General features: G+C 41.5%; 2 protein-coding genes across 5 annotated transcripts in view; one reads left to right on the top strand and one right to left on the bottom strand.

Annotated features, from left to right (window-relative positions):
* Positions 1 to 23,654, bottom strand: part of col4a4 (collagen, type IV, alpha 4) — a 70,855-nt gene extending 47,201 nt beyond the window's left edge. Inside the window, exons 1-8 of one of the 3 annotated variants that reach the window (XM_028961132.1) lie at positions 23,567 to 23,654; positions 23,142 to 23,248; positions 22,902 to 23,061; positions 21,693 to 21,735; positions 7,982 to 8,053; positions 3,944 to 4,078; positions 2,670 to 2,714; positions 2,440 to 2,556 (exon numbers count right to left, since the gene is read on the bottom strand). In XM_028961132.1, coding sequence (XP_028816965.1) covers positions 2,440 to 2,556; positions 2,670 to 2,714; positions 3,944 to 4,078; positions 7,982 to 8,053; positions 21,693 to 21,735; positions 22,902 to 22,945 — 456 coding nt within the window. In that variant the 5' untranslated portion in view covers positions 22,946 to 23,061; positions 23,142 to 23,248; positions 23,567 to 23,654. The remainder of the gene's footprint in view (positions 1 to 2,439; positions 2,557 to 2,669; positions 2,715 to 3,943; positions 4,079 to 7,981; positions 8,054 to 21,692; positions 21,736 to 22,901; positions 23,062 to 23,141; positions 23,249 to 23,566) is intronic. The other 2 variants (XM_028961131.1, XM_028961133.1) reach the window with 2 other exon arrangements.
* Positions 23,655 to 23,841: 187 nt separating this feature from the next.
* Positions 23,842 to 24,552, top strand: part of col4a3 (collagen, type IV, alpha 3) — a 56,324-nt gene continuing 55,613 nt past the window's right edge. For both annotated transcript variants that reach the window (XM_028961928.1, XM_028961929.1), the window contains exon 1: positions 23,842 to 24,136. In XM_028961928.1, the coding sequence (XP_028817761.1) occupies positions 24,056 to 24,136 (81 nt within the window). In that variant the 5' untranslated portion in view covers positions 23,842 to 24,055. The remainder of the gene's footprint in view (positions 24,137 to 24,552) is intronic.

The raw sequence follows: 24,552 nt of genomic DNA, 5'->3' as shown, positions 1-24,552 counted from the left end.
AGTAAATTATGGGGAGGATTGGTATGACCAACTATCACAAGATGGGTGCACAATGCTTAATGATAAGAACTGTTTACTGGCCAGGCCTCAGCAGCCAGGAGTTGTGTTATAATAACAGCAATGTGATTACAATCATTAAACTAGCACACTTAAATTTAGGTTTTTCTCGTTTTTTAGTTTTTTCTAGATTTTTCCCCTTTTGTTTCCCCAGTTTTTGGATATCGAGCCTGGATTTGATTCCCATTTAATAAATCATTGTTTACATTATATCACACCTCTGCGCTTCCTTCCCCTGTCAGCTTACTGACGTGACAGAGCTAGAATTGTGGGAGTGAGTGTGAATCATTTAAAGCAGCCTTTGATACATTGTAATCAACTGCAGAAAACTTAGATAACACAGACAATGGAACACATTATTAAGACAGGGACACACACACATAACCTGGGTCTTCTGGGTGTTTTTTATGACATGACTAGTGATTAGTGATTAGTGAGAAATGAATAAGAACTTCTTGCACTGGTGTGCCTAGCTTTTTTCTAGCACAAAAGTTAGCGTTTAACAACACAGTTTTACAGGTTGACTTTTTTTTATTTTAAATTGCTGTGCATATAGACAGTGTTGACTTTAAAATGATTAACTAACAATCTGGTTATCGTAGTTCTTAGTTTGAAGCACAATTCTACAAGAATGGTAATTTACTGAAATTGTGTTGGTGCTTAAAGTGCTTCACTGAGCTGAAATTAAAACAAGATAAATTAAATAAAAAGAACATCTAAATTAAAAGTGGAATTGTTTTAAGGGCTTGAAGTTGATTATCACCTCACTCTGAACATCTGTTTGCTGCTGAAAGGCAGTGAGGAGAGGGGAAAATAAGCCAGTACATTTATCACTGCGTGTTTTATAGATGCATTGTGCTTTTTCAGCATTTAATTAATCAATTTACTCTGGCTGAGCAGTCAGGTGAGAGTTTTGGTTGACGCTATCTTCTGGCAATTACATTCTGGCACTGGCCATGAAAGCAAAGTCTGAGGTGTGGGAAAAAAACTTTGACCATGAAAAACAATGTTAAAAGACATTCACACCAAAATTTGTTTTCTCTTGGTCTGAGAGTCCTTCGGGTGCCTTTTGGCAAACTCCAGGCATGCTCTGTCTGGCAAATGTACCATACAGGCCTGATTGCTGCAGAGATGGTTGTCTTTCTAGACCTCTGGAGCTGTAACCTTCCCCAGTTTTCTGCCTCAAGACAATCCTGTTCTTTGACTTCATGCTTGGTTTGTGCTCTGACATGAACTGTCAACTGTGAGACCTTATAGAGACAGGTGTGTACCTTTCCAAATCAGGTCCAATCAACTGTTTTTACTCATTTTTTTTTTTATAAATTTGCCAAAACCTCAAGTAAACTTTTTTTCACTATGTCATTACGGGGTGTTGTGTGTTGAATACTGTAATCTGTAATCAACTTGTAATTTTGGTATAATCGATTGGTCATAAGAGTGAATATAATCCTATTAAATGCCTTTGTGCAAGTGTAAATTGTGAAATTGCACATAACCCAAAAAAACAAGCATTGTTTCATTTCACAGTACTCTAAATCACGTTTAGAGTGTTCCCACCTGTTACTGTGTTTAGGGAATCATTTAATGCATTATGAAATCAATTAATCAATGTAAGCCATTATTTATGATATCAATTTTTGGCTATTAACATTTTGAACAACAAACAATATTATTGTTGGGCATTATTAAAACATTTTCTGAATGGGAATAATGATCATGGGAGCAATCAAAAATTCTTAAGAATTTTGTAGATCATGTGGAATTTGATTGCTCCCATGATCATTATTTCTAAATAAAAAAAAAATGTTGGCATTAGTTTATTTTGATAAATACATTTATTTGAATGTGGAGACGTTTAGAAATAAAGCAATTGAATGCTAAATTGTAATGTTAACTCCTTTAATTGTGGAATACTTAATAATTTTAATTGTAACACTGGTTAATTATTTTTATTAAAAAGATCTGCAATATGAGTCAAACTTCAATTCAATATTCAGTCCTAGATTTTAAATGTCTGCTTTATTATACTGAGGAGCATTTCAAGACATTCCTGTTATTCTTCTCAGTAACAAGTAGTGAATGTGTACAATCAAAAGCAGTACAAATATTACAATAACTAATTACATACTAAGAAATTCAAGTTATAATCTTCAACCAGAATGCAATTTTATTCTATTTATTATGACCTGGGTCACGTCAAGGACCTGAACAGCACTACCTAAAAAAGCTAAACAACGACGACAGCAAGGACACATTGTTTGCAGAACAAGTGAATGATTAATTGTAAATTGTATTGTGCATAGGATGTGATTTTGCAGAATAAGAAATTAACTGAAAAGTGTTAATTTATTTATTTTTTCCATATCCGTATTTGATTCTTACCTTGGACCCAGGTGTACCATTATGACCTGGAATCCCAGGTGAACCAGGATCTCCACGTTCTCCATTGCATCCATCTAATCCTGGGAAACCGAGAGGACCATTTGGACCAGGGTGACCCTGTGACAAACAAGGAAAAGTTAAGAAAAAAACAACTGCCCCTAAATACAAACACAGCCCACCTCATACACACAATCAGCTAAAATACAATACAACACAAAAGGTGTACTCACAGAAATCCCATCAAGTCCACACAAGCCAGACAAACCATCAGCACCCTGCAGAAAACAGCAACAAATTAGTACTTCTACCAAATGAAAGGTGAAAGTGATTAATTGTCACATGTGACACATCACCCAGTGTACACAGTGAAATGTGCCATTTACATTTAATCCAGTGGGCAGCCATGAATAGCTTAAAGGAACCTTAGTAGCACCTTGGTGGTTCGGTATTTGAACCCGCAATTACGGGCCCACTTCCTTACCCACTAGGCCACCAATGCATCTTTGACCACAGTCGTGGCAAAAAGTTTTGAGAATGATAAGTATTGGTTTTCAGTTTGCCCTGGAACGCTGTGAACCAACTTCTGAGCCAAATCCTGACTGATGGAAACCCATTCCTTGGAATGCTTGGAATTTGTCCGAATTTCTGAGGTTTTTTTTTTGTCCACCTGTGAGGATTGGCCTGATGTTCTCGATTGGATTAAGGATTAAGGATGTTTTGGTACCATTCTTTATTCATGGCTGTGTTCTTAGGCAAAATTGTGAGTGAGTGCACTCCCTTGGGAGAGAAGCAGCCCCACACATGAATGGTCTCATGTTGGCTCGAGACAGGATTGATGACTCACCTTTTCTTCACCGGACAATAATTTTTCCAGATGCCCCAAACAAACGGAAAAGGGCTTCATTAGAAAAAAAAAAATAAAAGACTTTTATACCAGGCCATCCTCCCAAAGTCTTCACCTCACTGTGCGTGCAGATGCACTTACACCTGCCTGCTGCCTTAGCAAGTTCTGCGCTGATGGCACCCTGATCCCACAGCTGAATCATCTTTAGGAGATGGTCCTGATGCTTGCTGGACTTTCTATGGCACCCTGAAGCCTTCTTCACAACACTTGAAGCAGTAATATCCTTTCCCTGATATTAATGACTGCAATAATGACTGCATGTGTTTTCTTGCAGGTAATCATGGTTAACAAAGGAAGAACAATGATTTTAAGTGTCACCCACCCACCCTAAAGCATCAAGTCTGTTTTTCTAACTCAATCAGCATGACAGAATGATCTCCACTTTCACTTGTGTAAATAAGAAGATCTCTGAAATGATCTCAGCAGGTCCTTTTGTGGCAGAATTGAAATGCAGTGGAAATATTTTAATTTTCATGGCAAAGAGGGACTTTGCAATTCATCTCTTATTGACATTCTGGGGTATATGCCATAATAAAAATGGAAGCAGGATACTTTGTGAAAACCAGTATTTGTGTGACCTTTAAAACACAGTCCTTTTACCATATCTCCTTTTTGGCCCTGGTTCCCTTGGTGACCCTCACTGCCACGAGGACCCTTGTCTCCATTGGGACCATGCAGCCCAGGAGATCCTGGTAGCCCTGGGTTTCCTTGATTTCCAGTTTCCCCAGGATGTCCCTTGAAAAGACAGATACAGTAAATTGAATCAATTTTCAATATGATTTTAAGGTTCAGTGTCAAGAAAGCAACTGTGAGGGATATAATGTAATTTTTAAAGATGCCCAAATTACTTTACATTTACATTTCCAGCATTTACCAGATGCCCTTATCCAGAGTGCCTTACAGGAACAGTCCCTCCGGAGACACTCAAGTTTAAGTGTCTTGCTAAGGGACACAATGGTTTGTCCGGTTCATAGCCTAATATGTTACCCACTAGGCTAATACCACCCTGTTTCAACACAATGATGGCATCAGTACTTAAAACATCGGATTATTTCCATGACTTAAAATTTTGAATAACACATGGACAGCCACATGGACAGTTTTTATTATTTTTATTTAAATGTTGTAACATAGCCTTGCCACATGATGGCACCAGAGAGCTTTATTGAAGAATCTTGTGCTCCAGAAATGTCTGATTTTAAAGTCTTTTTTGGATAATTTATCAGTTATGTATGCGTTTTGAACCCACATCTGCATGATGACTAATATTTGTGTATATTTGTCCGCTCGATGCGTGAGAACGGGGGGAAAGCTGGGAGACTTTTGTGATTGACTTTCAAAAAGAGATTAGACTAAGACAACAGTAGTTACCAGGAAATGTGGCGATCTGTGGATAACACACACATAAGACACACACGCCACACACACGGGGAAGAAAAAAACTAAAGAAAATGTGGTTAACAGCTTACGTTCCCCCAGCTGCTTTGAGACAGTTACAAAGTGCAATTAAAATACCAGGAGCACGTCCTTTCCGACGAAAGGGCTCATCCTCTCACACAGAGACACACACAATCACACACAGGGGTCACTAGGTCAGGGCAGTAAGTGTAGTAAAACACGACTGCTAATCCTAACACACACACACACACACACACACACACACACACACACAACTAACTGAAACCAAGTGAAAGGAGGTGGTCTTGACTTTGATCCGGGACATTAATCACGCAGGAAGGCCTGTCTGCATCTTTCTGTAAATACATACAACTCTGTGTGTGTACGCTGATGTACTTGTGTGACTATTTCGATGATGAGTGTGTGCACCAGCATGCGACTTCATACTTTAATAAAGGCTGACTGTCCTTTCAAATACAATAAAATCAAATCCTCATTTACATAATAGAAGTGAAAAAGTTTAGATATCTGGTTAAGTTTAGGCTGAGAAAAGTCTTGTTAGCGAGCAGATACACACTTCTCTTTTTAAGTGGGTCCTAACAAACACACAAAAGAAAAGTATGTCCAAAAAGAGCATGTTTGTGTCCTTCTGTGACACTGTGTGTGTGTTATTTAGACAGCTGTAGTTGGTGGGCAGCACCGTCCCTCTCTGACTGGCTGCTCATACACAAAAGCACTGGTGAGCCTGAGTGTGTGTGACGTTGGGGGAATCCAAGGTCTTAGTAATTTTACAGCACAGCAGGCGCTCTGAAAGCCCCCCAGCCCCACCGCCCCCAGGGAGATCACAGACTGTCACTGCCACTTTCGACATGGCCTGACGCGCGCGCACACACGCGCACACACACACAAGATTTTTGCAGTGCTATATAAGCACATGGGAAGAATTTGCTAATGTCACATCATGTACAGCTTCAGGGTTTTCAGAAATAAACAGACACCAAACCAGAAAGAACTGTCTGTGTCAACTATCTGTACCCTGGAGACGAGGAACTAACTAACTAACATTGACGATGTTCAAAACGAGAGAAGAACATACCGATGACTGACAGGTGTCACTCACCCTACTCCCTCATTCTGGATGAATGGAGCCTCAAGACATTCAATACATCACATACGCCCCTCTCCTCAATTCTGGCAATGCACCTTGTTCATGGGGGTCAGTGGACAAGACAAACACCATCTCAGTTGTTGTCCTTTTGGCACTACGCCCAGCACCAAACCAAACATTCTAGATAAATTATTCAAACTTTCATTCCAGAATTCTGAACGATGAACTACTGAATGAGACATGATTCTATTACTGACTATGCAATTATATCTGTACATCTACATGCTGTCAGGAAAAACACTGAATATTGACTTGCTAAAAAACATTTTTGTGTCTCTGATGTGATCAGTGATAGTATTCTAAACACAGATGCACACATTAATTTTACATAAAAAGCAAAAAATATTATAATAAGGTCATTCAACCATTAGAATTCACATAGCACAACATTTATGAGACGTGTGTCTCGGTGATGAGGATGCTCTTGTCACATCTGCAGCCCCACACACATTCTCAACGTCTGACCTTGGTAGGTGGTCAATGTCCATTATCTATGCTCTATAAGAAACAGGATTTTTATTATTTTATGTCTTCATTATTGCACAATTTTATCAGGATGCAGTTTTTACAGCATGCCAGCAGGAACTGGCAGTGCACATTCATCCGTATTTCAGAGCATTTCCCGAATATTCATACTCCTGTCCTTGTAAATTCCTGAAACTCTTTTTCATATCCATCAGTCAGTCAACAGTTGACATTAATGGTTTTTACACTTCCATAAGCTACAACTGTGGTCTTAACTCTGTGGTTAAGTGACCTCCTTTTCAATAATTGTCTTGCACGGACACAGACCCAAAACCAACTGGCCCAAACCACAGAAAACACTGAAATTCTGAAAACTGAAATTCTATCAACACGGTGGCATGCAAATGTGTGCACTTAATTTGTCCTGTTCCTATGAGGAATTAATTAAGCAAAAGTTTGCTCTCCCAATACAGCTGGTTACAAAATGCATTACAGCCTCAAAATATTGATTAAGAGTCTTTTAGCACTTACTTTTCTCTCAAAGCAGTAATACAGTTTTAGCAACAATAACTTTATATTGTCTGTTTGATTTTAATGGTTTAAAGTGGTGGCTGCGTTGTTTCTGCCAAGACTAGCATTAGTCTGCTGCGTCATGGAGAGAAGCCAACCAGTAAAAGTTGTCAAGATAAATTCTGCAAACTAAGACCACGTATTGCTGAGAAATATTGTAAAATTAGGAGATTTCGCTGGTCACTATCCATAAGCACTTCATCTAGAGCTGGTAATTAAGTTCAGAGCTGGTAATAAAGTTGGCATCTTATTCATTAGGTAATGAACTTTATTACTTTAGACTCTTTTAGCAATAATAATGTGGAGAGGGAGAGTGTGGAGGAGTCTTTCAGTGTGTAAGTGTGTTTGTGTGTGAGAGAGGGAGAGAGGGTGTATGCCATGGCATCCTAATAAATTACGATTGTCACATTCCAGGAATTAGTAGGATAGCTCAGGTCCCCCCCCAGGGGGGACATCTATAACACACAGATTACAGAGTACACATCTGACAGGTGTGCTGTGTGTGTGTGTGTGTGTGTGTGTGTGTGTGTCTGCAGGAAAAATTAAGAGTGAAAGCCATAAAATTCAGGATATCATTTTGTACACTCACCAGGCAGAGCATTTTTTTCTATTGTAGAAATTCTATATCTGAGATGACAGATCACTCTAAATCAGCAGAGCAGACTAAATAACCCAGCTACAGAATTGTCACATCCCTTTCTGTGCCACTCATTCCATTCCCTCTCTTTCATCTCCACATCAGTTTGGGGGATCATGTTCTCTCACGTGCAATGCCAGCACCATGATGTCATGATAAGGCAAGTGCTATTACTGCTGAAAATCCGCTGATCATGAAATATGACATCAGAGCACAGAGCTGTGTTGTGTATGTGATGGACAAGGCGTTCCGACGCGTGTGAAGTCAGTGGCACCCCCTCTAATGTTCCACTGTGCCCAAAAAGCAGTATAAAAGTGAAAGTAGCTGTTTCGATTACGAGTATGCTTCCACTGCCCCAATATCTACATCACTGTGATGAGATGTGCTAGAGAGGACTTACCCTGGCTCCTTTAACCTGAAAACATCGGCATCCATCGCAGTTTACTCCCCCACAGTCTTCTGAAAGACCCCCCTGCAACACAAGTACACATATAAAGATACATAAAAGTACAAGTATATAAAAACATGTTTTGAAATTAAAGGCTACACTGCTAGATATGGCAATAAACCCAGAAATCATTCATTTAAACTTTTGTTGGTATAAAGAATTTTGACATGTTTTTAGTATATCCAGCATTTCAAATGAGGTGCCTTAATTGTAATTTTATATCAACAAATGATATTTTTTCATCAAGCCTTAGTTAATAACCTACGTGTACTATGTGTGTAGTAAAACACATGTGATAAGAACTTGGGCTGCGGGGGGTGTATGTTATGTCTCTCGGAGGTGGCTGGGTATGCAGTTAACCAAGAGATAAAAATGTTAATGGCAGTGTTCGTCTGATAAGACTTGCCTGCAATTACAGTCTATTCACTAACACACACATTCCCAGACCTGCGCACACACGCATATACAACGTGTGCAAGTGAAGTAAGTGAACAGAAAGGTAAAACGCACATTGGATGTTTTTTTGGGCTGGTTGGAAGGATTTTATCCTGGACTGCATGCTTACACATCAGTCACTAACTGTCCATTTATCCTTGCAAAAGGTTAACGTGGATGACAAGGTGACAAATATACAGTTTTGCAATATTTACTACAGCCTTTACCAAAGAAATGCAATGACATAACACACTGCATTTTCATTAACTTAATGTTTAAGACCTTTCTTCTGTCTTAAACATGTTTGAACTCATCAAGAAATTGTAAATGCAAAGCAGCCACTGGGTATGTCAAAGATAAAACCTGCTGGGCTGCTTGTGATTGGTTAATTGCTGTTTACCGTCATTCCATGGCAGGCAATAATGTCAGAGTAGCATGAAAAAGTTAATAACCATGCCCTGCTGTCCAAGCACTACCACACGCATACACTGAATCTTAAGCTGACACATGGACTCTCATGCATGTGACTGGATATGGCAGCAGGGTTTTTTTTTTTTTTATTCATTTCTAATATAACCATTTATGCCAAATCAAGGAAAAAACTGCCAGCATTTCAACACAAGGCAGGGCCAACCCCACCGTGCAAAATGCCAGTCTAATTACAGCACGAGGCATGAGCAGAAGACACACACATTGTTTTAAAACCTGCACACAACAGTTTAACAGGGAATGAAGGTAGATAAAGGTTTATAATAAGCCGCTGCATGACGCTAGGCACCTGATGAGCGTGCTAATGTAAGACTGCAGAGGACAATGACCACACATAAGCTAGAAAATAACAGAGTCATTTACACAGTGATTATAATTACAGAAATTCAGTGTCTTGTGTCTCGTGCCAAATGCAACACACCGATCTGCCGTACCATTATAACAAAACCCCCACAGGTAGAGACGTGAGCACCCAGAACAGTTCAGTGCTGTTTGTTCTCCAGTCTCTGTTGCTGGAGGGGTGGACACCATTCTTAGAAAAAGTTTTTTTGGGCGTTTTGAAGTTGGTGAAGATGCTGACATTGATCCAAAATCTTCTATAGGTGCTAAGTTAAGTACAGGTAGCTGAAGGACACATCATTTACATAATCATTTCATCTAGTAGTTCTGATAAGCATTGTGTTTCCACTCTAACCTCAAACATCCTCAAAAGGGGCCGACTGTATGCTGGAAAAAGAGGGAGCAATACTATATTCACACACACACACACACACATACACACACACACACACACACACACAGTACAAGCCAAATGTTTGGACACACCTTCTTGTGTTTTCTTTATTTTCATGACCATTTACATTGGTAGATTCTCACTGAATGCATCAAAACTATGAATGAACACATGTGGAGTTATGTACTTAACAAAAAAGGTGAAAAAACTGAAAACATGTTTTACATTCTAGTTTCTTCAAAATAGCCACCCTTTGCTCTGATTACTACTTTGCACACTATAGGTCGTCAACTGAAATGCTTTTCCAACAGTCTTGAAGGAGTTCCCAGAGTATAGTATTATTTTAGATTTGATGCGTCCCATCAACTTTCCTACATTACTTCACATATGTTTCCATGTATCCTTTAAATGAGTGTTAAGGCCTCATTCCCTCGGACGACCCAACCGGGTGTTTTTCCGCTGTTCGTGGTATCAGGTGAGCGCGGACTGAACGCAGTTGTTTTTCTGCTCATTGGAGCAAATCAAAGTGTCTTCATGGCGTTCAGCACCAGCGTTTGGTCAGCTGTGCATTCGGATGGCGTCAGATAAGTGAAAGTGCAGTGATTGTCATATTAATACACAGCCCAGCAAACGGTGCACACAAGGAAATGTGTCCTCTGCTTTTAACCCATCACCCTTAGTGAGCAGTGGGCAGCTATGACAGGCCCCCGGGGAGCAGCGTGTGGGTACGGTGCTTTGCTCAGTGGCACCTCAGTAACGATTATGGACCCGCATCCTTGCCCCCTGCCGAGTGTTTTCTATTGCTCATTAGCGGGAGACAAAATGCACCCTCACCCTCCATTTGTGATGTATGCCTGCTGCTGAGCGGGCACCAAGCAGGCTAGGACTGTCCCTGGTCACTTCCATGCATGTAAAACGGGCAGATAGTAAAACCGGCAGATTGTGACATATTGAACGCTGGTTTCATTTGATTACTTGGGTCTGCAGGTATTTTAAGACCTTAAAATCTGGATTTAAGGATTACTAGACATTTTTAATGATATTTAAGGCCTTCATTTTGGAAAATGAAATTCCATACTTTTTAAAGATCAGAGGTAACCCTGTATAACATGAAGGAAAAAGGGATTTTGCTGAATTAAATACAAAATATTTTAATACAATACAATACAATAATACAATATTTTTTTTTATTTTTTTTTTTACTGATCCACTACTGTCCAGTTACAATTTTTGTAGAAAAATCTAAATATTTTAGGGTTTGGCACACAGCATAATAGAAGTGGATTCACACATGCTTATTCATGCATACACCAATACACATGAGCATGTGTATGCATGGTGTATGTATAAAGAGCACCGGGTGTTGATATCGTTGGTGGAGGAGACATGATGAGAGTGCTGATTGGCCAGTTGGTAGCTGAGTGTGCCGCATGCCTAGAAAACAAGGGTTCTGAGGCCTCACGTACCACTAGCAGACATGCTTTTACTGCCTTCACAAATAACCTGGCATAATACACACAGACACACAAGTAATGCAATCAGTTCACTGGAACACATAAATACACAAATTATAGTCACAAAGTCTGTTAGGCAAAGGTCAAAGCATGGTTAAGGTCAATTTAAGTATGTTAGGCACAGATATAGGCCCTTCCCAAAACTGTAACCATGCTTCAGATATGACTGCAACTGTAATTGATCCACAATTACCTCATGTTTCCAGATTAAGAATGATGACACAGTCCAATAAATTAAATTACATGGTCCATATGAGGACATTATTAATTTCATGCATTTACAGCATTTATCAGACGCCCTTATCCAGAGTGACTTTCAATCAGTAATTACAGGGACAATCACCCCCTGGAGACACTCAGGGATAAGTGTCTTGCTCAGGGACACAATGGTAGTAAGTGGGATTTGAACCTGAGTCTTCTGGTTCATAGGCAAGTGTTTTACCCCCTAGGCTACTTCCACCCACATTACTAATATTTTTTTAAAAATGACAATAGCAGGGTATTAGTTTTGTGGTTAGGATGAAGCACGATTTGTAATGGAGGCCAGGAAGCAAAGATGGAGAATAAGTCTATGGAGGAAACCCAATATCTAGGCAGCAATAAAAGCAGTTCATTAAAAAACATATTGCAAGTGACCCGTATCTCATGAAGATGAGTGAGTTTTCGACAAAACTCAAAGATTTGCCAACAATCGAAATATATATTTTTGGCAGATATATTAGCATTGAAAAACTGAAATATCACATGGTCTTAAGTATTCAGACCCCTTGCTGTGACACTCATATATTTAACTCATGTCCTGTCCATTTCTTCCTTGAGATGGTTCTACACCTTCATTTGAGTCCAGCTGTTTATTATTATACTGACTGGACTTGATTAGGAAAGCCACGCACCTGTCTATATAAGACGTGGACTTGATTAGGAAAGCCACGCCCCTGTCTATATAAGACCTTACAGTTCACACTGCATGTCAGAGCAAATGAGAATCATGATGTCAAATGAAGTGCCTGAAGAGCTCAGAGAGAATTGAAAGTGAAGTGAAAGTGAAAGTGAAGTGATTGTCACACGTGATACGCAGCAGCACAGCACACAGTGCACACAGTGAAATTTGTCCTCTGCATTTAACCCATCACCCTGAGTGAGCAGTGTGCAGCCATGACAGGCGCCCGGGGAGCAGTGTGTGGGGACGGTGCTTTGCTCAGTGGCACCTCAGTGGCACCTTGGCAGATCGGGATTTGAACCAGCAACCTTCTGATTACGGGGCCGCTTCCTTAACCACTAGGCCACCACTGCCCCAAAAGATCTGGCCATGGTTACAGATCTGGCCATGGTTACAGATCTGGCCATGGTTACAAAAAAGATTCTGCTGCACTTAAGGTTCCTAAGTGCACAGTGGCCTCCATAATCCTTAAATGGAAGACGTTTGGGACGACAAGAACCCTTGTTACTGCACAAACTGCACTATTGGGGGAGAAGAGCCTTGATGAGAGAGGTAACAAAGAACTCAAATATCACTGATGCTGAGCTCCAGAGATGCAGTCTGGAGATGGGAGAAAGTTGTAGAAAGTCAACCATCACTACCAGTTGGGGCTTATGGCAGAGAGGCCAGATGGAAGCCATTTTGGCCGTAATTCTAAGCGGCACTGCTTAGAACCAGGCACTGCTCATCACCTGTCCAATCCAGTCCCAACAGTGGAGCATGGTGGTGACAGCATCATGCTGTGGGGGTGTTTTGCAGCTGCAGGGACGGGACAACTGGGTGACATCCTGGCCAAAAACCTTCTCCAAAGTGCTCAGGATTACTAAGGCCTAAGGTTTACCTTCCAACATGACTATGAAATGAAGTGAAAGTGAAGTGATTGTCATTGTGATGGTAGCCACAATGGTAGGTAGAGGATGGTAGTAGCCTAGTGGGTAACACATTCGCCTATGAACCAGAAGACCCAGGTTCAAATCCCACTTACTACCATTGTGTCCCTGAGCAAGACACTTAACCCTAAGTTGCTCCTGGGGGGGGACTGTCCCTGTAACTACTGATTGTAAGTCACTCTGGATAAGGGCGTCTGATAAATGCTGTAAATGTAAATGTGATACAGTGTAGCAGGAGCTCGGGGAGCAGTGTGTGGGGACGGTGCTTTGCTCAGTGGCACCTCAGTGGTACCTTGGCGGATTGAGATTCAAACTGGCAACCTTCTGATTACGGGGCCGCTTCCTTAACCGCTAGGCCACCACTGCCCACGGTGACCCTAAATGACCTGAAGCACACCTAAAATACTGGTGTGGCTTCACAACAACTCTGTGACTGTTCTTTAATGGTCCAGCCAGAGCCCTCAACTCAATTGAGTATCTCTGGAGAGACCTAAAAATGGCTGTCCACCAACGTTACCTTCCAAATTTTGAGGAGGATTCCCAAATCCAGGTGTGAAAAACTGGTTGCATCTTTCCCAAAAAGACTGTATTAGATCAAAAGGGTGCTTCTACTAAATACTGAGTAAAGGGTCTGAAAACTTAAGACCATGTAAATCTGCAAAAATGTCAACAATTATGTGTTTTTCTGTCAATATGGAGTGCTGTATGTACATTTAATGAGGAAAAATAAACTTAAATGATTTGAGCAAAACAGTGAAAAATGTAATACTCTGAATACTTTCCGTATCCACTGTACATCCAGCAGTTACAATCAGTCTTCTACTTCAATGCTTCCATACTAGCAAGAGCGGTTGTCCGTGCCAAATTCAAAACACTTGCCCAATCAGTTGCATGCATGCGCAATGGTTAGGGTTTCGCGTGCACCACTCCGCACCCTTGCGTGCTCACCACGGTCAAAGTTGAAATAGGTGGGTTTTAATCATGGCTATGATGACATGCGGTTTCTAAAGGAAGGCAGGAAGTAAAAACAGAGAATACGTCTTTGGAGAAAAGCGTTGCAGAGAGTCTGTATTGTATGGATTTAGACCCAGTTCCCAGATAGCAATATAGTTTGCTATCTGTGAACACTGCATGCTGTGACGCATTTTTGCGTGACAAACAGAACCAAAGCGTCGAAGCGGGCAGTGTGTGGTCTTCCCCTCCGAAACACACATCCTAGCAGGAATGGATATTATCAGTGTCTGAGTGTCCAGAGATATACAACACCACATTATGGAGTTTAGAAAACCGCACCTATTTTTTGCACTGAGCCACTTGCTGAATTTTGACAGGAAATCTTGTGGAGAGTGAGGCAAACATTGTTTTACTGTCTTAACTTTGGACAGACAGAGCGTCATCTGCCTATACTATGCCCATTCGGCATCATTCGCTCAGTCCCGTTCTCCCCACCGTGCCATCGCTGCAGCTCACTTCTCTTTTGCCTTCCTCTCCAACGCCCCAGGGGGTCACCAGCGCTCCAGCCTCTCGATCACTGACTGTCTCCAGCCAAAGCAGCATGTTTGCACATGCGTCTTCTCGCAGCAACCCTGACATTAACCGATGGAGTCTGGGGCTGCAAAACCACGCCGTTGCGATTTATAAAGTTGCGTTTATTCAAATCACGATTTCGGTTCGATTACGGCATGTCGTTCAGCCGTAGTTTGTTCCTTCCATTTTAGTGCAACAGAAATGCATGTCTTTTGATAAAATGATGTTGAATTATTAAATAGTTTCCATGTCAACAATTTAGCAATTAGTTAACATTTTATTAATTCAATACAGGATTGCAGCACTTTATAGCTGCTGGCAGTGCACGTGGTATGTTAGTGAAGACAGGAAAATAAATATTACACTCTATATGTATATGAGGGGACTGTGTGTGTGTGTGTGAGAGAGATCTTGTGTTTTTTTCTAGGGATTTAGATGATGAGTATGCTGAAAGGCCTTACTAGATCAGGAACTAATATATTCTAAGTACTAAGCTGTGGAAAGAGTGTGTGACAGTTAAAAGGTGGGTGAGGTGAAGTGGTCATAAACATTAGGCAAAATGACCAGGTGTCAGAAAATACAGGTGCTTGACATGCATACCAGACACCCTCACCCACACACACTTACACTCTCCACCCAGTGCTTGGGTGTCCCGATCCGTCCACGTCTGTACTACCTAAGATAGCTGAGGAAGTTTGGGGTCTCCTCTGAGATCCTAAAGACTTTCTATGCGGGTGCTGTGGCGAGCATCCTGACACAAAATATTACCTCCTGGTTTGGTAACTACTTGGTCCTACAGAGAGTGATCCAGAATGTTACTGCAGGTCACCTCTCCCATCTCTGCAGGACATTTACACCAGGAGATGTAGGACCAGAGGATCGCAAGACAGATCCCACACAAACTGAAATCAGGCTAGAAACTAAGAAGCATCATGGTCAGGACAGAGACTCCGGAGGAGTTTCTATCCTCAGGCCATAACACTTCTCAACTAGGACATGCCACCACACCTCACATCCTGACGTGAACACACACTGCTGTTCTACACCCCACATACTTCTGCAGTTCTTCAAACTGGACGTTGCTAATCACTGCATTTAATACAGTTCTTGCTTGTTCTTTAACTTGCACTTTACTTATTTTCTATCTAATTTGTCTTAATCCAGTTTATGAGTGAATTAAGCAAATCTAGCCTAACTAAATTGTGCATATTTGGAGTTGCACCGTCCAATAAGAGTGGTTCAGGATACATTTCACTTCATGTTGTACCCTGTATAACTGTACATGCAAATAACTAATACACATAATCAACAACAAGAACAACCACACACATAGCCAGAATGTGCCAAAAGCTGCAAATCAAATAGTATTTTTTCTGAACCCTGTATAATAGCTTGCCAGTAAAAACCATTAAAAACTTTTTTTTCTCACTTTCATTTTTAAACCTACCAAAACTATTTAACAACCTGCTCAGCTCCCAGCCCAAAACGTACACAAGGAGACGTCTCCTCAGACATTTTATTTACCGTTTAATTTGAGTGACAGCAATAGTAATTTAACTGATGACTGTATATGATTCATTTGCATTAAAACAAAATCTGTCATGACCGGAACCAGTCCTGGCACTCTAGGCCAGATTTTCCTGCTGTTTTTGTGTCCATCGCATGTTAGGTGTTATCACCTGTTGTATTAGTATAAAAAGTCTAATTAATCATACAGTATATATAATTTGGAATATAACTGTTTTTGAAAGGGTAAAGTGTGTCCATAGCAAAGACACTGCAACAGAAACATCAACATATGGCATAACCATATACCAGACGAAACAATATCTGGGCAATTCTACTAAAAGTGGACTTTCTGTCACAGCCATAAGGCCAGTGAAATACCAGTTATTTGTATGAGTGATTATATAAAATTTTACCATTTACTGTATTTAGCTGTAGAGTTTACATTACAAATATTGTCAGAAAATATTTAAACAACACTATGCTTGTTCATATTTTATCATGCAGTCCCTCCAGGATTCCAAGATTTTACTCTGATTTTTAAAATCATAATGACTTTTTTGCACAGGGCACCAAAAAGGCAGATTACTGACAGATTGAAGGCTTGTTTAATTTTATCTATTGGGTCTGTAGTATTTTTAAGAACTTTAAATTCTAGATGTAAAGATTACTAGTCATTTTTAATGATATTTAAAGACATTTTTTTTTGGAAATTCGAATTTAGGAACCTGCTCTCACCCAAAACTAATGGCTCGTGCTGTGTAGGTGTGGTTTCGCGCATGTCAAACGACTTTATAATTTTTGCAGGGAGCAGGGAGTTTTTCTGTGGTAGTCCGTAATGATCAAAATCTCTACCGTTGGCCAAATTCATATTGCATACCTTTTACGCCGTTATACCGCAGCCGTAGTCACACTCAATAGATTTTTGGCTGTACTCTGGTCATTCTTGTAAATCAAAATTTGTGTGGCATGACAAATCAAATTGCAGTTGCAATGTCAGCCTTATATGCATGTATGGACTTGATAACTGGGAACAGATTGCCTCTTTCAAGCATTCAATAAAAAATCTATTTGCATGTATATGCTTTGTATTTAGTATAAGCATTCCTTAACAGACAGACTTTTCTTATCTTCTCATTCAGTCTCTTTCCCTCATTCTCCGCCCCTCTCCCTTCTATCTCCATCTCCTATTTTGCAGGAAAAGAATGTACATCTGATGGCTGATAAGTTATGGCAGAGCGATATGCAATGTTCTGTAGGTCACACTCACACACACACTTGCACAGGACAAGACACACTGCACCATTCAACTTACTCTCTATACTTTCTTTGCCATATCCCACTTGACACCTACACACAACTCAGTTAAAGGTATAAGAGGGGTACATGGAAAGGGCTGGTAAAGGTGTTTTTTTTTTTAAACCCACATACCCCTATGTCTACACATCAAACGCCCCTGAAAAGCAATTAACCCAGAGCCCCATACCTGGCTCTCACCAGCAGCATGTTCTCTGCATTTACCCCAGAACATAACATCTCATGAAACACAACAACTCCAGCACTGTAGCATGGGTGAAGAAAACTTCCCTGTCCTGTACCCAGTGTCCCTGAGTATGACTACATGTTATGGAGAGTAAGGGAGGTGGAAAGTAAAATCATTATTTGGTGTTATTTCCCTTCAAACCAGCATCGGGACACAATTTTTGCATGATTAGATTCAGGGTGGTTGTGGCCTATTTGGTAACACACTCACCTACGAAGACCAGAAGTCACAGGTTCAAACCTCACTTGCTACCATATTGTTTCCATGAGCAAGACACATAACCCTGAGTGTCTCCAGGGGTACTGTCCCTGTAACTACTCATTGTAAGTTGGTCTGGATAAGGGCTCCTAACTTTTTGCACTGGTGCACCAAAAGTTCGGGGCACCAAATTTCTGACAGCACCGCATTTATCAATGCAGTTTTACAGGTCCATATAGGCATTATTGACTTGTAAATGGTTAACAGATTCTTTTCTTGAAATCTACAAGAAAAGTAACTTTTATATTGGTGCTTAAAGTGCTTCACTGAGATGAAATTAAAACAACAAGATAGATGAAAAAAAAAAGAAAAAATAAATGAGCTACAAACTGAACAATGTCTTTTCAGTATTGTAGGAACACATTGGAGTTGATTATCATCTCGGCCTGATGATGTGTTTGCTGCTGCCTGTTGCTGAAAAGCAGCAGGGAACAGTGGGCCAGTCCAAAACTGTCAAAAAGTTTTCTAATACTCAAAGCTTGGTAAAGCCCATTGAGTCCATTTTTGCAAAGACATAAGTGTTGTTGCCTTGTCATATGAGCTTCACCTGTGACTAATAATGGATAAATTAGGTCTCAGGTGTGTATAAAAAGAACCCCAGTACACTAGACCTTCACATCAACTGCAACTAGACTGCAGCAAACAGGCCTAAGATTCACCCTGAGACTAAGGTGTTGATTATCAAGAGGCTGAAGACCAGATCCACTGCTGATGTGGCAGACACCTTCAATGTGTCTGAGAGTCAAGTACAGAGGATAAAAAAAAAAGATTTGAAGAGACTGGAGTCATTTTTGACAAGCCCAGGTCAGACAGACCCCGCAAGACAACTGCTCAAGAGGACCTATTGTTGGCTCGAAAATCCAAGGCCATTTTCCACTGCAGCAGAGCTCCACGAGACCTGGTCACCTGAAGTCCCTGTGTCAACCAGAACAGTTTGTCGGATTCTGTCTCGAAATGGACTCCATGGTCAAATCAGTGCCCAGAAACCAGCACTAAACAAAATACAATTGAAAAACTGTGTGGCATTTGCCAAGGCCCACAGCCTGCTGAAAGGATGGATGCTAGAAAAGTGGCAGAAGGTAGATTTTTCAGATGAATCTTCTGTTGAATTACACCACAGTCGCCGCAAATATTGCAGGGGACCTACAGTGACAACAGTGACGTTTGGTGCAGGAAAAATCATGGTGTGGGGTTACATCCAGTATGGGGGTGTGCGAGAGAAGGCAACATCAATAGTCTGAAATCTTTTTATATTCCCAACCCTAATAGAGGCCAAATTCTGCAGCAGGATGGTGCTCCATCACATACTGTATGTGGTGGCAGTGGTGGTCTAGCGGTTATGGAAGCGGCCCCATAATCAGAAGGTTGCCGGTTCGAATCCCGATTCGCCAAAGTGCCACTTAGGTGCCATTGAGCATAGCACCGTCCCCCGGGCGCCTGTCATGGCTGCCCACTTCTCACTCAGGGTGATGGGTTACATGCAGAGGGCAAATTTCACAGTGTGCACTGTGTGCTGTGCTGCTGTGTATCACGAGTGACAATCACTTCACTTGATCACTTATACTTCCATCTCCACATCAAAGTTCCTCAAGGCGAAGAAGATCAAGATGCTCCAGGATTGGCCAGCCCAGTCACCAGACATGAACATCATTGAGCATGTGTGGGGTAGGATGAAAGAGGAAGCATGGAAGATGAAACCAAAGAATATTGATGAACTCTGGGAAGCCTGCAAGACTGCTTTCTTTGCTATTCCTGATGACTTCAACCCCCAAACGGCAAGGATGCAGTCTTTCAAGCTCATGGAAGTCATACAAGATATTACATTTGGATCTCACAGCACCACTACTTAAATTGCTGATATATTTTTGTGTTTGCAGTAAATTTGTCAAAACAAAAAAAATTTGTCTTGCCAAAATTGGACCTCTCTGTCTTATATTTTTTCAGTGAAACTAATTCACTTCAATGCATTAAACATAATTTGGTAGGGTTTTAGCTTTTCATATGAGCTATTTCTAACACCAATTGATTAATTAAAAGTCAGATTAATAGCAGGTGTTTCTACAAAAAGACTTTTGTCAGGGACTGTAAATGCATTGTGCATTGTGCATTTTACTCATGTTCAGGTGGTAAATAAGTGGTCAGGTGATGTGTTTTGATTAGCGTGAAAATGGATGCTGTGGAGGTGAGACGGGTGCTAGCTTGCACTACCAGCAAGTCTGAGGTGCGGACCATGAAAAATGACGTAAAAAAAATGCATAAAAGACCAGCACAAAGCATGTTGGTACAGTCATGTTGGCTGGCATCCGCCACCACAATAATGTCTTTTAAAATATGTTGGTCTTGGGTCTGACTTTTAAGGCCTGATTAAAGCTCTAATCCATGACTGGTCCAGGCTACTCACTTCTCTGTCTGACTGCCGCACGCACACTTTCAAGAAGCGGGCTCCACCATTCACCTTTGATTGGTTTAGAATACGATATGGGCCTAATATATGTCTGTTGTTTGAACCACAGTGAGAGTTGCAGAGACCCAAATGGCCGGTCATTGCATTGGTAGCATTTTTTCAGCCACACCATTAAGAAATTACTCTAGAAAGCATTACTCTAAAAGCATTCCTAGAAAAATGAATGCGGTTTTGAAGGCAAAGAGGGGTCACACCAAATATTGATAAGGTGTAATTTAATGATTATTTGTTGAAATGAACCATAAAATCAGCACAATTGATGGATGGCTCAGCAATTCCAGTTGATGCATTGGGGGAAAAAGAGGGCCAATATTTTAATATGATTTCAGTAACTCTTGACATGAGCCAAACTGTGAGCCATGGATAGAGGGGGAACCATGGGGCAACAGAGGGGGTTCCAGGAACCAGAACAAAAAGAACTAGGCAGCATAATTGATACTGCCAGCATTATTCCTGCCTTGCTGGTTGTTAGATAGTTCATACTTGCCAAAGTATTCATCCCCCTTGGCTGTTTACCTATTTTCTAACTGAACTGTTATTATTGCAACTTATTTTATGTGATGAATTACACAAAATAGTCTAACTTGGTGTGCATATATATTCACCCCCTTCATTTTGAAGCTCCTAGGTTTTGGTGCAAACATTTAATCACGTAATAACATTTATCTACATTTGTGCAATCAAAATGTCACATGATCCGTCAGTATAAACACCTTTTCTGAAAAGACCCAAAGGATGCAACATCACTAAGGATCAGGGACCCAGTCCAATTATTTGAATAATTAACTGATCGATATCCAATACATGTATTGGATCATTACTCTCCTATTTAAATAAAAACTGATAACCTTCTTTTTATATTTGCTTGTGTAAATATGCAGCAATATTTTCACATTAAAAATCAAGTAAGGGTAGTGAGCAGGCCTGATTTGACTCGGAAATATACACATTCTGACAAGCACATAGACAAACGGTTAAACAATTTCAAATGTAAAACCTTTTGATTCTGAATAAAGACGGATGTTTAATGTTTAACAAATAACCAATCCAATTGTTTTAATTGGACCACAACAAAGCTATGAATCAATTTAATATATTTGCTATGTTACTGGCCTGCTCAGTGTCTCACTTGGATAAATTGTCTTCAATAGCAAATTCCATTGTGTAAGACATCACATTAAAATGATTTGAATGAAATTGAATTGTTCCCTGAAAAAAATGTGTTTCATAGATTCACAACAGATCGTGTTGTATTGGAGAGACACACTCCATTAGTATGTGTGCATGTAGCTGAAAAGGTCCGATCAGATTTAACGTCTACTCACCCCCAGCACTGTGTGTCCGGATATATGTGCCATGAAAAGACAGCTGCAATCACAGAAAATGAAGTTTTTAGCTTTAGATACAGTGGCTAATGTGAACATTTACATTTGCTTTGTGTTATGGTGAAAGCCATCTGACAGTGTGAAATAATCTCGGTCGATCTATGACAAATGCAGTGGGCCCGCGGTTAAGGAACTGGCCCCGTAATCAGAAGGTTGCTGGTCCGCCAAGGTGCCACTGAGGACTCACTGAGCAAAGCTGCTGCCCTGCTCCCCTGTCATGGCTGGCCACCCATCACTAAGGGCGATGGGTTAAATGCAGAGGACAAATCAGTCAGTGAACAGTCAGTCAGTGTAGACTGCTAACCAGCTACTAACCAGCTTAAAGCCTGCTGAAGCTTCATGTGACACCAAACCACATTTAGTTCTCAATGGGTTTGACTTAAGCCTTAAAAAAAGTTACAAACTTCATGTACTTTTAAGCAGAAAAAAACTGTCAAAATTTTCTGGAAATCTACTCTATGGAGACTATAAAACCAAAAGCAGTATTTTTATTAAGTATGAATCAGGAGCCTTTTTATCTTCATATCTGCTTTGCAAGCTATTTTGATCATTGTAACCATCTTCTGGAAATTCTTTCGGGATTGTTGGAAAACCATCCCGATTGTCAGACAAACATTTTTAAATTCTCTCCTTCACAGTGAAAATATTAAACATTTTGCTCTGTTTCATATTATGTTAACTAACTTGTCATTTATAGTTTTGAGGTTTCATTTTAGTTTTCCCATGCTTGGAAAGACTTATAACTAAGTACACTGTGAAAGAAAAAAAGTTCTCTCAACGTCATGCCTAAGCCACAACTACATTTTTTTTTAGTTTATATACAAGTGCTAGCTGTAAAAATTACATATAACTACATCTTTGTATCTGTGACTTTTCCATGTGTCGATGGAAGGTGTACAATCACAATTTTTACAATACATTTATTTTTCCTACACATTTGTTTACCCTGCAAGCATCGGATTTACATCTGAAAATAACTGTTCACAATGTCTACACCCCTGCCAGTGCCTCAGTTTTTTTTATACATTATTAATGATACAGGGACACGTTGAAACCTCTTTACCGCAACATGGGGACAGAGGGTAGGAAAGGGCTTTAGGTGACAAAGGCTCAATAACACATCTATTACACAGCTACAACGATTCTTACCACAGCGGAAGGCTCAGCCAGGGACTCTTGCGGGGCTTCGCCATTCCCAGGATGCCCCTTGGGGCGCAGGTGGCCTACACAACTGCCCCGGTCTGGCTCTGATTGGTGGGTCAGGGATGCGGCTCGGGTGCCGCAGTGTCAGCCCGACTGTGGGGACAGACTGATGTTGAGGGGACAGAAAGATCCAGTGGCAGAAGACGCACAATCCACACCCACACGCACACACACGCACACACAGACCTCAAGGGCAAGTGCAATGCACAAGTTCCTCGAACCACGAACTGTATTAGTGTTGTTTGAGGATGAAGAGGCCAGCGCATCACAACCAGGCCAACGGGGACTTCATACTGCGACAACCACGACCGGACAAAAAAAAGAAAATCAAAATCCAACCAAGTGGACAATTCTGCTAAAACTCTACTAAACTCTACAAAAGACCACTGCTAAGCTTACGCAAAACTTATTCAACTGAGCAAAATGCGTACGGGCAGCGGAATGTCTGCAGAAGCGAATGCCACCAAAATATAAGGACAAAAAAAATAAAAAAAGGTCAGCTTGTCCAGGAGTCAGCAGACAGGACGAACGACAAAAAAAAAGGCGCGCAGCCGTGACAAACGCGCAACGTGGTTTTATTGGTCGTGAGGAAGGACATTAGCAGCGCTTACCTGCGCTCCCGACGCTCCTGACGGCGCTACACCGGCCTCATAGCGGCGGCGCGGCGACCTCGGGCGACACTCGGTTGGCTTTTTGCGCTTCGGAGCGGAGTCCCCCCGAGAGCACGGGCTCGCGTCGCGCCGGCGTAAGTCCCCTAAAAGCGGCGCACCACGGATTGCCGTCGGCCCCGCGCCCCGTCTCACGCCCGGTGCGCGCCGGGCGGCAGAGTTTTACGTGGGCGCCTACAGCGTGTTTTACGGTAAACGGGAGCCCTGCGCCTGGTAATTGCGCGCCCTGCAGCCTATTTGCGGTGCGTGGAAAGTGCGTGGAGGATGCGTTGCGTTGATTCCTCCCGGCAGCGAGTTTACCTGGCTCGGGGAAGGGCATCGCGTTGAGAGGAGCCACCTCGCTGACCCCCGGACCCTGTCGCGGCGGGACGCGTTCACGGCTGAGGACAGGAGGACGCGTGGAAAGCCCACAGACACCTGGCAGGTGTTGGGATGCGGGAATCGTGGAGCCAGCGGGATGCGCTCTTGGGGACCCTGCTCGTCGTGCTGCTGACCCCGGCCTGGACTAACGGCGTGAGTATAACGGTGTACTTTACGCACAGGATGACCCCCGTCTCCAACGCTTTCGGGTCTCTATCTCATGCGTAATTCTCCTGAAGTACGCGTATCTCATGCGTAATTCTCCTGAAGTACGCGTATCTCATGCGTAATTCTCCTGGAGCATGTCAGGTGTCGTTTGTGTCGTTTGTGTCAGGTCCCACGTTGTCTCAAGGGATGTGAGAAGAATTTGAGGGAGGTCAGGGGTCCCCAGAAGTCTTGTAATGAAATGTCCCACTCCTCCGCTCTTCCCTGCTTGTGTTTGTAGATTTAGGCCATGCGAGTTAATGAATAATAATGAAGAATGAGTTGGGAGTCCACAGCAGTGCTTTCAGTGAAATGGGAGACGGGCGGTCCGGTCTGGGTCCTTTAACATGGTGTTTCTAATAAAG

Source organism: Denticeps clupeoides, chromosome 19 (assembly GCF_900700375.1).
Source record: "Denticeps clupeoides chromosome 19, fDenClu1.1, whole genome shotgun sequence".
NCBI lineage: Eukaryota > Metazoa > Chordata > Actinopteri > Clupeiformes > Denticipitidae > Denticeps > Denticeps clupeoides.
The sequence above is the reverse complement of the archived record's forward strand: the minus strand, read 5'-3'. Positions and strand labels throughout refer to the sequence as shown.